At 66.4% G+C, this 13,959-nt stretch overlaps 1 protein-coding gene across 1 annotated transcript; it reads right to left on the bottom strand.

The window, feature by feature from the left end:
- Positions 1–374: 374 nt before the first annotated feature.
- Positions 375–13,540, bottom strand: LOC113197727 (cytokine receptor common subunit beta-like). Its single transcript, XM_077798553.1, is given in 14 exon segments — positions 375–1,302; positions 3,762–3,865; positions 4,436–4,493; positions 4,676–4,766; positions 5,219–5,381; positions 6,233–6,366; positions 8,172–8,329; positions 8,480–8,615; positions 9,098–9,190; positions 9,193–9,265; positions 9,339–9,496; positions 10,902–11,092; positions 12,589–12,712; positions 13,465–13,540. Coding segments are annotated over 14 exon segments (2,484 nt in total). The 5' UTR covers positions 13,538–13,540.
- Positions 13,541–13,959: the final 419 nt, after the last annotated feature.

Here is a 13,959-nt window from a genome sequence, read left to right as displayed (position 1 = left end):
TGCCACCTCCTGGGCCTCGCCTCAGGCCTGGGACCGGACAGCTCTGTCCTAACCAGCTCAGAGGCTGGCCCCAGGCACAGCTACGGAGGACCACCACCCCCTCGTCACGACGGCCTCCTGGGGACACAGGTCATCTCGGGAAGGAGCCGGGCATGGAACAAGGACGGAAAGCAGGTGCTGAGGCCCAGCTGCGGCAGAGGTGGCCGCCACACTCCCAGGCCTGTGGTCACTCTGCAGGCCAGTGCTGGCTTCATTGCTCTGAAGAGGGACATTATCCCTGGCCCTTAACACAGACCCAGGCAGAGACATCTGGTCAGGACGTGAGTGTGAGTCCCCTACCTCCAGGAGTGGGCAGCTGGCCTGGGGAGAGGCCATCAGGAGCCAATGTTGGAGTGGTCACCCTCCTGCTGCAGGACCAGGAGCCCCTCGGCAGGTGGGGACGCCAGGGCTACTTCCTCCCAGGGCTCCCCTGGGCTCAGGATGGGGGTGCTGGACACAGGAGAGGCAGCACTGCCCGTGGGGGGCTGGGGGCACTGGCCCATGGTTGGAGGGAGCTCCACATAGCCCTCGAACCCTGGCTTCCCGGGGCCTGGGGCTCCAAGGGGCCCATCTGGTGGCCTAGGACAGACACTGGGGTTCTGGACTAAGGGGGGGCTCAGAGGCGGAGCCGGAGAGACAGATGGGGTCCCCGTGGGCAGGGCAAGAGCCAGGTCTGCCGTGGTGACATAGGCAGAGGCCACACCAGCGTCCTCAGGGTCTCCAGAGCTCATGGGCAGCGCCGCTGGGCTGTGCTTTGGGTCCTGTTCACCCACCCCCAGCCCAGGGGCAGGAGGGGCAGGGTCGCCCCTGGACTCCGGGGAGGGGGTCTGCTGGGCCGCAGGGCTGGGCTGGCCCTGCCCGTCCACAGCCTGGCCCTGCCCGTCCACAGCCTGGCCCTGCCCCATCACCTGGGCCAGGGGGACCAGCTGCACCTGTCCCCCAGGGGGCAGGCACAGGTACTCCAGGGAGCCCGTGAGCGCTGGCTCCTGGCTCTGGGGAGGCGCCGGCTGGCCCTGGATGTCGGGCAGGGAGCGGCTGAGGGGTGGCCCCAGGTAGGGGCCATTGAAGTCGAAGCTGGGCAGCCGGTTCTCAGCCCTGCCTGGGGGGGCTGCTGGGCCCGGCTGGGCACCGGGGGGCGTCTCTGTGGGCAGCCCCGAGGCAGCCGGGGTTGTATCGGGCCCAGATGGTGGATGGCAGGGCACTTGAGGGTCCTCTATGGTGAGAGGTGACACCTTGCTGTTCCCCAAATCTGGGGAAGGCAACCTGTGGGAGAACAATAGGACACTAATGGCCTCTGAAGGACATGGTGGGGCTGGGGGATCGCAGGGGCTTCGACTAGGCAGAGGGCCTGGGAGAAGACCAGAGGCCCTCCGCCCCTTCCCCAGAGGGAGGCCCTCTGCACCTCACCTGCTCCCTTCCCACTCCCCTCCCAACCCTTCTGGGTGCCACATCATGGCCCCCCAGCACCCAGCTGACCTCCCGCCCTTCAGCTGGGCCAAGGTCACAAAGTCGGGCCTTGGCCATTTTCCTAGTCCAACCCTGGGCTCTGGCCACACGGAGCAGGGTCTCAGCTTGCTCGCTGGCTCCCCTGTCACCCACCCCGGGCCTTCCCCCGCGCTCTCTGCACTTGCGCCTGAGTGACCTGGGGCAGGAGGCAGCCGTTTACATCCACACCCTGACCCTTGAGTCCCTAGAGGGACTGACCACCCCTCCTGCACAGCTACCGCCCCAGGCCTGGCAGGCAGCAGCTCTCTGAGCGTGGCCTCCTTTTCTCTCCCCTATTGTCACCTCCTGAAGGGAGGCGTCCCTCTGTGAGGACAGTCTCTCACAGGGAAGGACCAGTGGCCTCATTTGGTCTCCCTCCGGGTCTGTAAGGTAGAGAGGAGACGCCCAAAGGAAGGGACGCAGTCCCCCAGCCGGCCACCCCTGCGATTCAGACACCAGAACCCAGGCTCCGGCAGGTGTGTGGAGTCGGGAGGCTGCAGACCTGGCCACCCGAGGCTGGGGCCTCCTGAGGGTCTACTGACGTGTAGCCAAGGGGCCAGAGCAGACGGATGGGCCCTCAGAGGCCAGGAAAGGGGGTCCAAAGCCACCCTTTGCCTTGCCCTGAGCTTTCCCCAGGGGACCTGGTGGCTTTGCAACCAACTAGGAAACAAAATCCTTGGAAAGGAATGAAGACTGCACACGCCGTGCCCCTGCTGACCCCCCCTGCTGACCCCCCCCGCTGACCCCCTCACTGGCCCTGGGAGAGCCCCCCCCTGGCAAACCCTCCACCAGCCCCACAGTCTGAGGAGGGCCGCAGCTTGCCCCTGACCTTAGCCTTGACCATGGAGAGAAGCTTGAAGGTGCCCGCCTGCCAGGGTCCACGCAGGGAGGTGTTGGGGGTCTGGGGGACACTCACCTGAACCTGCACCCAGGACCCACCCACCCAGGGGCCTGGAGCCTCGGGACAGAGGAGGAGATGTCGAAAGCAGGTGAACAGTAAGCCGTTCAGTCGGCACTGGGCTAGACCGACTGTGGGACGTCCAGGCCTCGTGTCCACTCAGAAGAGTGGGCACCGTGTCCTCAGTGGACAGTGACAGCCCATGAGCACACGCCTGGCTCAGGCCCAGGGGCTTCTGGGAACAGGACTGCTGCTGCTGCTGCAGAAGGTCACAGACTGTCCCAGTGACCCTACAAGCCGGACACCCTCATGGCCACCCTGCAGATGAATTGATACCGTCATGAGTGGATACCGTCACAGATTGGGTGACTCAAGTGACAAACCTCAGCTTCCAGGGAGAAGGAGCTATGTGCGGTGTCCTTGCCTGCCACCGCTCCCTGAGTGGAGGACCCCAGTGGAGCTCAGGGTGGGTGTGACTGTGGCCCTGCTGCCTGCCCAGGGCGGGAAGGACAGGCCACCCCCCAGTGAGGGCCAGGACCCTCTGAGGCCCAGCACGGTCACAGCCCTGCTCAGAGGCACTGTCACCACCCTCCCTCCCTCTGTGGGTCCTCACAAGACAACCAGGTTGGTGTCGTTGCCCGACTTGAGGTAGAAGAAACGGTCAGTCAGGACCTGTCCAGCCGGGATGGAGAGGACCTCGGGAGGAGACACCCTCACAGCCAGGAAGGACCTGCGCGTGTCACCCGGGCGGCCCCACTGTGGCCCCGCGTCCCAGTAGGCAAGGGGGTGCTTGGCCTCCCTGAACCCAGGTCCCGCTCCTGATCACCAGGAAGCCACACACTGGCCCTGTCACCACCCCACACCAGTGCCCTGGGGACCGGAAGGAAGCCTGGCTGATGACCCTTGTTATCATCACTGGTCACAGGGCTAGTCATCCACACCATCAAGGACATCAGGCCCCATACCTGGGGACTCACAAGTCAGGTCCCAGGCAGGGGACCCGAGAAACAGCATATGGAGGGTCCCCAAAGGAACCTGCATATTACAGAGGCCTCTGCCAGGGGCTGAGAGAGTCTGTGGTGCGGCACCTCCCTGGACAGGAGGGCAGGAGAGGTCATCGGCTCCAGGGCCCTGCCTCGCTCTGGCCTCTAACCTGGCAGACAGGAAGTTCTGCCTGATGTCCACCTGGGTGCCTCCTGTTTCAGTGCAACTTACCTCTGTGGGTCCCTTCACAGTGAGCCCGGGACACCGCCTGAGACTCCTGACACACACTATGCACTGTCCCAACCGGATCCCCAGAGCCCCAGGGCCCAGAGCCACCGCAGAGCCACACACTCACCTCTCCTGCTCAGGGAAGAGGCTGTCCCAGGGCCCCTGGGCAGCTGGGCTCCTGCTGGGGGCAGCCCACAGGCTGGGTGGGGGCCCAAGGCCTGCACCCCTGTTCTGGAAGGGAAAGGACAGGGTGCCTGTGGGTGGGGGCGGGGAAGGCGGGTGGGCTGCAGGACAGTGAGGGGGAGGGGCCTCGGTGAGCCCAGACCTGGGGGGACCTGCAGGTGGTCAGGACGCCCCTGCCCCCTGGCACCAGGAGAGGGCGGCCCAGGGGCTGTGAGTCCCCAGGTGCCCAGCTCCCGGGGACGGGGGCCTGTTCCCAGGCTCCTCTCACCTGGGCGTCCCCACACTCTCCTGTCCTCCTGCCCTCTGCAGGAGGCCCCACAGCAGACCTGCCCTGTGACCTGATCACAGGACTCCTGGCCCCAGGCACCGTGTCCCCAGGTGGTCGTCCCCGGAGAAGCCCAGCTTCATGTCCCCCCAGCACCCTCCCATGGGGCCTGTCTCCAGGGCAGGGCTGCTGTCCCTGCAGGTGTCCAGGGGCAGCTCCCTGCTGGCCAGGCCCTCCAGGTGCTCAGGCCTGGCCCACCCACACCCCCCATGGCCCCCCACGGGAAGGGGGGGAGGTGGCAGGACAGGGACAGGGGACACGCAGCAGAGGAAGCCCCTCCCAGCCAGACCTACCTGGAACAGGCGGCTCTTGCCAGGGCTGGGGATCTTCTCCTGCCACTTCCTGTTCAGCCTGCAACAGCCACCAGGAGGGGACCGTTGCCAGACCCCTCAGGCCAGTGGCCCCCGGGCCCAGGAACAGAGGGGACACTGAGGCTGGGGCGGGGGGATGGCAGAGCAGAAACCGCAGGGAGCCAGGCTGTGCCCTCGGTGGCCCTGGGTCCTGGTCACCCACCCCACAGGGAGAGCCCTCACCTGTACCCGTAGACGCCACAGAAGCGCAGTGCCAGGAGCAGGAGCAGGGTGACCACGACGAGGACGATGGGCAGCACCCACTTGGGCAGCACTGCCGGCAGAGGGGGGGACGCTCAGGGGGGAGGGAAGGCTGCAGGCTCGGGAGGGACCGGTCACCCCAAGCCCTGCTGGTCAGGAGGGGCCGCGGGGGCTCCCTGCGTGGGTGGGTGGGGGAGGCCAGACCCCCAGGAAGAGGAGGCTGGGTGTGAGCCCCCGCCCTGCTCAGTGTCGGGGTGCCCAGGGTCTGGGGCCTTGCCCACACCAGGGCTGCTGGGGGGGCACTCCCTGGACTTGGACGTCCAGGTACCAGGAGATCTGAGAGGTGCAGAGGGGAGCGGGCAGCTGGCCGGGGGCAGCAAAGGCCCCGGAGACTCTGAGCTTCCTGTCAGGCCGTCCTGAGCCCTTCTCTCCCTGGGCCTCCTCCCTCCCCCAGGCCCCTGGGGCTTCTCCCTCCCCCTCCCCCAATGGGCTGACCCAGGAGGGGCAGGTGGGCCCTGGACATACCCCACTCTGTGGTCCAGGAGCGAGCCTCACTCCACTCGCTCCAGATGCCGTTGTAGACGCCAGGGGTGGGCCTGACCCTCACCCTGGCCCAGTACCGGGTGGAGGGCTCCAGAGCGGGCAGGGCCATGCTGTGGGCGCTCTGCAGGGTCTCTCTCTTGCTGTCCTGTGGGGGCAGGTGGCTGAGGTGGAGGTGCTGCCCATGGGGGCCACAGCAGCACACCCCTCCCACCCAGCCTGGCCCCCTTCCTCCCCAGCCCCAGCCCCCTTCCTCCCCTCCGTCCCACGGAGCCACGTGCAGCCCTGCACGGCCTCCTGTCCCCCGGACCCTGCTCCAGCGTCCACTAGGGCCGGGACCCTGATCTCAGCCCCGGGGGAGCACCAGGCCCAGGCCCTGGGGACCTCCTGGCCCACCCCCTGGAGACGCCCAGCCCACAGGTGGTCATGATGGCTGCTCCAGGAGCACAGTGCAGTGGCCAGTCTAGCCCTGAGGTGGGCATCAGGAGTCTGGAACCTTCTCCTGGCTCCACCCTGCCCCACCCTCCTGGCCTCGGTTTCCCCATTCCCTGCTTGAAGCTCTGGGATGGCTCTGCTCAGGGCTCAGAGGAGCGGGGGTCTGCACACAGGACCCCACATCTGCCTGGAGTGTGGGGATCTGGTGCCCTGGCCTGGGACACCCTGCCCCTCGGGACCAGCTCTGCTCCACATCAGGGTCCCGGCAGGACCCCCCTGAAGCACGTGCCCAGGATGTGGCAACTTCCCAGAGACCCCCACCCCAGTGTCTCGGCCCGCCCTGGGGGTCTCGGCCCCCCTGCATCCCAGCGGGCTCTCAGGGGACCTCGCCCCTCACCTCTGAGCCTCAGCTCCTTCACTTGCTGACCACACAGGGGCATGGCCTCCACAGCCCAGTGGTGACCTCCGTCTGGTCCCCTGCTGGGCCCCGGTGCCTGCTGAGCTCCTTGGGGTGCTCTTCCCTCTGCTGCCGCCCCATAAAGCCCTCCCCGGGCGCAGGCTCACCCTCCAGTCTTCTGCGTCCCTGCGGTACTGGACCTCGAAGGCTGGCTGTATCTTGTCACTGTGCTCCGCTCCCCAGCACAGGCTGAAGCTGCTTCCATCTCTGGTCACACTGAGAGTCGGGCGCGCCATCTGGACTGAGGGGGAGAATTTCAGAGGTGGCCATGACACCCATGCTCCAGTGGAACCTTCCCTGTGACCCCTGGTGGCCTCCATGCTCTCGGTACCAGCCTGGTCCCCCAGGTCCCCCCTCTTGGGGGTCTTTGCCCTAATTCAGGAGTCAACATCTCCCGTGGCCAGAACAGCCCTCCCTGGCGAGGTGAGCAAGCTCCCTGCCGTCTTCACAGCCAGGGGCTGCCCTGCTGGATCCCGTGGTCACTGAGGAAGCTGAGCGTGGCCATCCCGAGCCTGAGGCCCTAGGTAGCCTGGGTGGACTGGGACCTTCTAGTAGCACTAGCCACAGGCACCTGCATTTGGGGAGCCTGGAGGGGGACAGGCTGCAGCCCCGCCCCTCCCCCCCGGCTCAGCCTGCCTTATCTTCATGGCAGAGGGCAGTGGACAGGGACTGTCCTACAGGGACAGGCACAACAGGCTCATCTTGGGAGGGCGGGGATTCCCAGGGACAGCCTCCTGCAGGGCAGGGACGAGGTGCCCCTCTCTTCTCAGGTCTTCAAAGCACAGAGGGCCAAGAACCGTCACGGTGATGAGCGCGTCCACCCACGTGGTTGTGGAGTTATTTCTGCTTCGAGTCCAAGGCCACGGTGGGGGGGCTCCTAACCCCTCCCCCCTCCCCATCCCCAGAAAGTCCACGGGGACCGGAGGTACAGGGTGGGGACTCGGGAGGGAGGAGCTTGTGGGGGAGACAGAGGGACAGACAGCGGGACAGACAGCGGACAGAGACTGTGGGCGAGGATGCCGTGTGGTCCTGAGCTCTGGCCCTGCGCCAGGCTCGGGAGCAGCCCAGTCAACAGGACAGAGTGTCCACGCCCCTGAGCCCCTGAGAAATGGGCTACATGACAGGAGGCGGTCAGAGCCCTGGAGGCCAAGGTGGCTAAGGACCGAGCCAGGAGGCGTGGGCAGGGCAGATGGCAAACATGACCCAGAGGCTGCACAGAAACGGTGACATTGGAACAAAGGCCCAGAGGAGTGAGGGGAACCCAGTGCCACCAGGGCCAGGGGACAGCCAGGCTTGGGGCGGGCAAGAGATGGTCGAGAGGCTGTTGGGGGCGTCTCTCCCGGGTGGCAGGAGTGCTGGGAAGGCTTGGGCAGAGGACGGGCACAGACGCGGTTGGTCACAGGGCGGCTGGGGGGGAAGTGTCAACAGTAGAACCGGCAGGAAGGGGACGGGCACGGAGGGCAGCAGGCGGGGGCCAGGACCAGGGGGGACCTGCGGCTGGACCAAGCAGAGCCCTAACCAGAGGCAACCAAGGATCAGTGACAGGCACCAATTCTGGGCGTATTTGGAAGACAGAGGTGGCAGGATTTGCAGGTGGAGAGGAGGGGACATTTAGGAGCAGGAGAGGACCAGGAGGACCCAGGCTGACAAATAAAAAGCATAGAGACGATTGGAGAGGGGGCGAGAGGCGGACAGCGAGCTAGGAGGGACGATGGACGTTCTTTGGGGGCCATGCAGGCTGTGAAACAGTCAGTGGACACTGCGGGAAATGTTGAGAGGGCAGGGGACGAAGCAGGGCCATTCAGACCAGCGGCCTGGGATCCAGAGGAGGGTCCTGTGGCCAAGGGCAGCAAGTGCATTTCCAAAGAATTTCAAATGAAGATTTCAGGTATGTTTTGATCACTTTGGTCACTGGACCCCATTCCCTCTCAAGGGAGAACCGCAGGCCGGGCAGGGGTACCGTGCACGTGCCCAGGGTCACAGTGGGGTGACTACATCATGGGGAGGACCAGCCGGCAGGCACCCCACGAGCCGGGGCCAACTCACTGTTGTCCGAGCTCTTGATGAACCTCCCCTCGCTCCGCGGACGGACAGAGACGACGTACAGGCCGCGGGCCCCGGGGTCGGGCACCGGGATCTGGCACCGGAGCCGGGTGTACGGGCCGCTGAGCTCCTCCTTCAGCACCGGGGCACATTCCTCCTCCCTGAGGGCAGGGACAGGGAGGGACACAGGGGGACCCCGGGACAGCTGAGACTGGGCTGAGTCCCAGCATCCACCATGCCCCAGGGACAGGAGGAGGCCTGGCCAGGGCAAGGCCAGAGCAGGGAAGGACGGAGAGGGGACGGACACTCACTGTGCCTCTGGGCTGGACGCGTAGAAGAGGCCGAAGGAGACGGAGCTGGTCACGGGGGAGCTGACCTCCCAGGAGCAGCCCAGGGTGTGGGCCCCGTCGAAGACACACTGTAGGTTCCGGGGCTGGGCCTCGTCCCCTGGAGGGATACACCCCTCGGTCACTGCCCTTCCTCCCTCCAGAGCTCTGGGGATACCAGGTGACAGAGCACAAGGGACCCCAGGCTTTGGGGCAGCAAGCTCGGGCTTGAGCCTTGGCCTGAAGCTGCCAGGTGCCCACAGTCCAGAGGCCGTGGGACGTCCACCCATCCCTGAGGCAGGGACGGGCTCCAAGCCTCCTCGTGTGGGGACTGGACACAGAGACGGGGCCAGCCCTGCACGAGGTGCTCATTCACACACAGCGACCAGCAAGGCTGCTGTGACCATGACGTCGTGGTCACAGAGAGTGCAGGACACGGAGCCCCAGGGGCCATGACGGCCTGGCAGCTGCCCGAGCACATGGGTTGGCCTGGAGGCCCAGGACATGCAGCAGCAGGTGCCTGTAAGGCCACGAGTGGACTCCTGGTTCCGACTGCCCGAGAGACCCGTCCTAGAAGGACACCTCCCGCGTGGGCCCCAGTACCTGGCTGCGAGTCCCAGAGGATCTCGGGGCTCCAGCGGCTGGGCCGTCCCGAGAAGCGCGAGCTGGGGGCCAGCCGTGTCCGCACTCGGGCACGTAGGTGCTGCCGGGCACGAGGAGCTCTGCGCCCAGGACGGCCGGGGAGGACCTGGAGTAGAGGCTGGTGGCCTCCTGAGGGAGAGAGGGCGCTGCAGGAAGGGCCAGCCTGGCGCCCCCCACACAGGCAGAGCTGACCCCATCCTACCTCCCAGGAGTCGCTAAGCCGCCTGTAGACCACCTTGAACTCCAGGTCCCCCTGCGACAGCCAGGGTGTCTGGGGATCCCCGAGGGCCACACTCCAGGTCAGCAGGAAATGGCCCCCAGTCTTGCTGATCTGGGGGTCCTTGGGCGGGGGCGGCTGGACTGCAGGGAGGGAGCAGAGGGCACGTGAGGGCCACGGGGGCCACCAGGGACGGGTCCCAGCCCAGAGCGGCCCAGCAGCACGGTGACCGTGGGCAGGAGCCCTGGTCCTGTGGCCTTCCTCTGCAGAAACGTGGGGTGCAGTGAGCCATCTGGGTCCGGGGCCGGCTGCCGTGCCCAGGGAGCCATCTCCAGGGCCCAGCGGTCTGTCGGGGCCTCCTGGGTGACCAGAGGCTCCTGAGAGCCCCGGCTGCTGGTCCCCCGACTGGGAGGCTCACTGCTGGGAGGTGACTTTCAAATACCAAACCTCGTGAAGGTACGTGAGGTGTCCCATGTGGACGGGGACCTGGTCTGAGCTGGGGCCTCGGAGCAGTCACCAACCCAGAATGGCAGGACACAGCACAGAACCAGACTGTGCCCAGCCCCAGCCAGGACAGGCACCCATGATGGAGGGCTGCACTCCCCGCCCTGGGGCTGACGGGGAGTGGGGACCCGCCCAGGGCTCCTGCAGAGCACTCAGGGAGCAGCCTGGGGACCAGTTAGTCCCCTGGTCACCCCACCTCAGCCATGTTCCCCCTCCTGGTCCCTCCTCAGCGACAGAGGACGTGAAGTGTCCAAGGTCTGCCCCGGGGAGCCTCTGAGAGGCCAGGTGCCCCCCTGTGCCCTCCCAGCCCTTGCCAGCCTCCCCGATCGGAGCCAGCGAGCTTCAGGCTGGAGCGAGGTCCCTGGGGGCTGGACATCGTGGCCACCTGTTTCCAAAGCCCCTGCGCCTCTCCTGCTCGCGAGGCGAACCCGGCCTCTGCGCGACACCAGCCTCACTTTGCCTCGTCTTGGCACCGACTCCCTGGAGCCACGGGTCTGAAGAGCCGCCCGCGTGTCCCTCAAGTGCCCAGCAGACATGGCCTCACTGTGCAGAGCAGCCGCCTGCCCCCAAGCCAGAGGGCGGCGTGAGCCCCACAGACCACAGCGTGGCCCCGGGACCCCGGAAGGGCTCAGGGGACCACCCGGGTCTGCGTGGAGGAAGCCCAGGGAAAGTGGACCGTCCCTGTCAGTGGTGACTCTGGCACTGCCTGGCCCTCAGGGGCCTCCTCCCAGCCAGGGCTGCTGTGGAGATAGGGGCGGTGACAAGGACAGAGGGTCCTGCCAGCGAGGAGCTTCCTGTGCAGCCCAGGAGGGGCTCTGCCTGGAGGGAAGCCCTCGGGCGGGAGCCAGGGGCCTGCAGGTGGCAGGGGCAGCAGGCAAGGAGCGTGGGCAGCGTCCTCACGGGGCACCTGCCCTGATGCCTCCCCTGTGAGGACCATCTCCTGTCCCCCCAGGACAGTGTCCAGCCCGTGGAGACTCCCTCCCTGGCCACCTCCTGTAGCCCGGCCACCCTGGTGCCCCTGTGTGGACGGGGCCAGCCCCTCACCATGCTGGGCCAGTGGCACGGAGAGCTGGCTGCCCAGCGGCCGGTCTGGTTGGAAGAAGTAGTAGTCGCGGTTAACGATGGAGAAATTCTGGTGGGGAATGAGGCACTTTCTGTGTACACACGGCGGAGCTGGGCAGTCCCCCGAGGACATGTCCTCACTGAGCTCACAGGACACTGGCTGTGCATGGTCCCTGTTAGGAGAGGACAGGGTCAGCTAACGTGCACTAGAGTCCTCCATTCATCAGACAGTTACTGAACGGCTGCCACATGCCAGGGTCATCCAGGGTCAGGGGTTGTCACTGCATATGGCAGATCCCTGCCCCCCGGGCCACCTGGGAACAGAGGCACTGATGATGGAAGCAGCAGGACCCTTCCCAGCAGACTGTGGTGTGCAGATTTGTGGCTGATTCAGATCCCCATCAGGCCTCCGGGCTGAGCCCAGGACAGGGTCCAGGGCCTTGCTGGCCTGCAGAGCCAGAGGGACAAGGGACAAGGAGCAAGAAGATGGCCCAACCAGGCAGGAGGAGCCAGTGAAGGGGCATTAGGAAGGGGGCAGTCACGTGCCTGCGGGACAATCATGGGTCAAGTGTAAGACGGGCTCAGGTCCAGGTCAGGGACGGAGGTCATGGTGACCTTGACAAGGGAGAGGGGAAGCAGGGGTGAAGCCTCATCAGAGTTTCAAGGGAGATTCCTGGGAAAAACGCGTCGTGGACAGAGGGAGGGGCTGGGGCTGCGGGGACGGGGACGCAGGGCCAGGAGCTCCAGGGCTGCCCTCACTGCTGGAGTCTGGAGCCCGGCATCGGGCCACACTTACAAGGTGATGGGAATGAGCCTGGGGGAGGGCACCACCCATGGCACAGGGGGTGGGGACGGTGGTGACAGCCACGTCCTTGAGCAGTGAGACCTGAAGACCCAGGTCAGGGCTCAGAGTGGCTGGGACATGACTCCCTGCAGGGCCGGGGACACTGACCAGGCCAGGTCCAGGGAGGTGGCAGGTGGGGGGAGTGGGGGTGGGCTCCCCTTCCAGGCTTCTGCTGTCTCGGGGAGGGGGAGGGAGGGTGGCCCTGGGGGACAGGGGAAGGGGCATGGAGGGCTCAGGACAGCAGCAGGGAACCCTGGAGGGGAGGTGTGGGGTGTGGAGAGATGGCCCAGGGGCAGTCTCCAGAGGCCTCCCTGCTCCTTGGGACTCGCCCTTGACTGTGTCATTTGTGGTGATTCAGATCCCCAACAAGCCAGAGTGACCACCCCCAGTGGCCTGTGCACAGCAGCCATGGGACGGGGGTGGGGGACCCCTCAGGGGGCGGTGGTGGGGCTGGGGACACTGCGTCTGTGCTGCCGCGTGTCCTGACCACCCTGTGGCCAGCCGGGGCCTCCCCTCCCTGGGCTCCGTCTCCTCCTCTGTGAACTGGGCCTGGTGTCCTTGCCCCGTCCACCTCCAGGAAGGAGGAACTAAGTCAGTGGTCACCATCACCTCCGCCACCCATTAGCCTGGAAGGCTGTCTGTCCCCAGGACCCCGACATCGACACCAGTGCTGGGCCCGGGGGGTCCTGGGCCACCCTCCTCCCTTGTCCTGTGAGTGGTCCAACCCGATGCTGACCGACACGCCCCTCTCCACTCCACAGCACGGGGGACAGGCACAGGGACAGGGCAGGTCCCACCTGTGTCCCGGCTCCCAGGGCCACTCACCCATTCACCCTGTGATGGAGGGTCAGGTTGAGCAGCCGCAGGGCGTCCTGCGTGTCCGCCCACCTGCAGACGATGCGGCTGGTGTAGTTGTTGTAGCAGCGCAGCGTCTTCAGCGGGATGGTTTCTGGTGGGCAGAGCAGGAGGGTCACTCCTGTCCCCTCAGTGTCCCTTGTCACCACCCAGCTCCTCGGGGACGTGCAGCCCTGGGGAGGGGTCTCCTGCCTTCCTGCAGAGGCCCTGGGCCTGTGTGGGCTGGGGGCTCTGAGGTGGGGACAGTCCCCTCCTGACAGAAGCACAGAGGAGCTGGTTCTCAGCACCTCAGGGCCCTGCCTGGTGCTGCTCCAGGTCCCTCAGGACAGGGACCTGCCTCAGGCACAGGTCCTGTCCCAACCCCATGTGCACCAGGGAGGAGAGGCGGGGCCCAGGCCCCAGACACCACAGGCACTGCCGGCCCTGGGCCCTGCTCCCTGCCCTCAGCCTGCCAGGCTGGGTGTGGAGGGGACATGGCTCCTGGGGTCACCAGAGAAGTCAAGTTCTCCGGGGGCTGAAGTGGGAGAGAACCCAGGACCCGAGGGGGGACCCTGAGGCCACCAGAGGATGGAGGGTCTGTGAGGAGGGAGGGCAGAGGGGCTGGGCCCACCTGGAGGCAGGGCCTCGGGGCCACGCTGAGAAACGTGGGCAGAGAAGGGACCAGGCCTCAGGAGGCCAGGAAAGGGGGGACGGGGACATGGGGACAGGGGCGGTGCCCAGGGAGGAGGAAGCGGACCGGCAGAAGAAATGAGGGAAGCCCAGGGAGGACGGCCGGAGCCTGGCTCTGGGAGCTTCTGGGGTCCAGCAGTGAGGGGGAGGGGAGAGGGAGGGAGCCGTCAGACTCACCTTCTGCCCCTGTCACCCCCTGGCCCCAGGGAGCCTGCAGGGCCAGGAGGAGCAGCCCCCAGGTCAGCGCCATCTCCCGGTCAGCTCTGGAAGTGCAGGCGGGTGACAGGTGAGTGATGGACAGGCTGGGGGTCACATGGCCTAGACTCCTGTGTCCTTCACAGCCAGAGGCTGGCCAGACCCAGGGGGCCAGCTCTTTTATCTCTGTCCTCTGCTAGCGGTTCCTCACTCAGGGCCTAAGGAAGGCGTATGGAACAGAATCGGATGGGCCTCCTCCCCCGACATGGCCAGGAACAGGGCAAAGGCTGCGTGGAGGGAGGGCGGCCTGAGCTCCCGTCCTTGAGAGGCCTCTCCTACCTGGCCTTGGTCTCCTCATCTGTCCCCTGGCGTTGGTCTGGACGCTGTGCTTGGCCCTCTGCTCTGGGGGTTTGCACCCCACATGATTCTGATGGATATGATTTGGGATCCTCCTCTGACGGGGGGAGGCAGGATCAC

The sequence above is a fragment of the Urocitellus parryii genome, chromosome 5 (assembly GCF_045843805.1).
Source record: "Urocitellus parryii isolate mUroPar1 chromosome 5, mUroPar1.hap1, whole genome shotgun sequence".
Lineage (NCBI taxonomy): Eukaryota > Metazoa > Chordata > Mammalia > Rodentia > Sciuridae > Urocitellus > Urocitellus parryii.
Note: the sequence above shows the minus strand (reverse complement) of the source record. Positions and strands in the feature narration are given on the sequence as shown.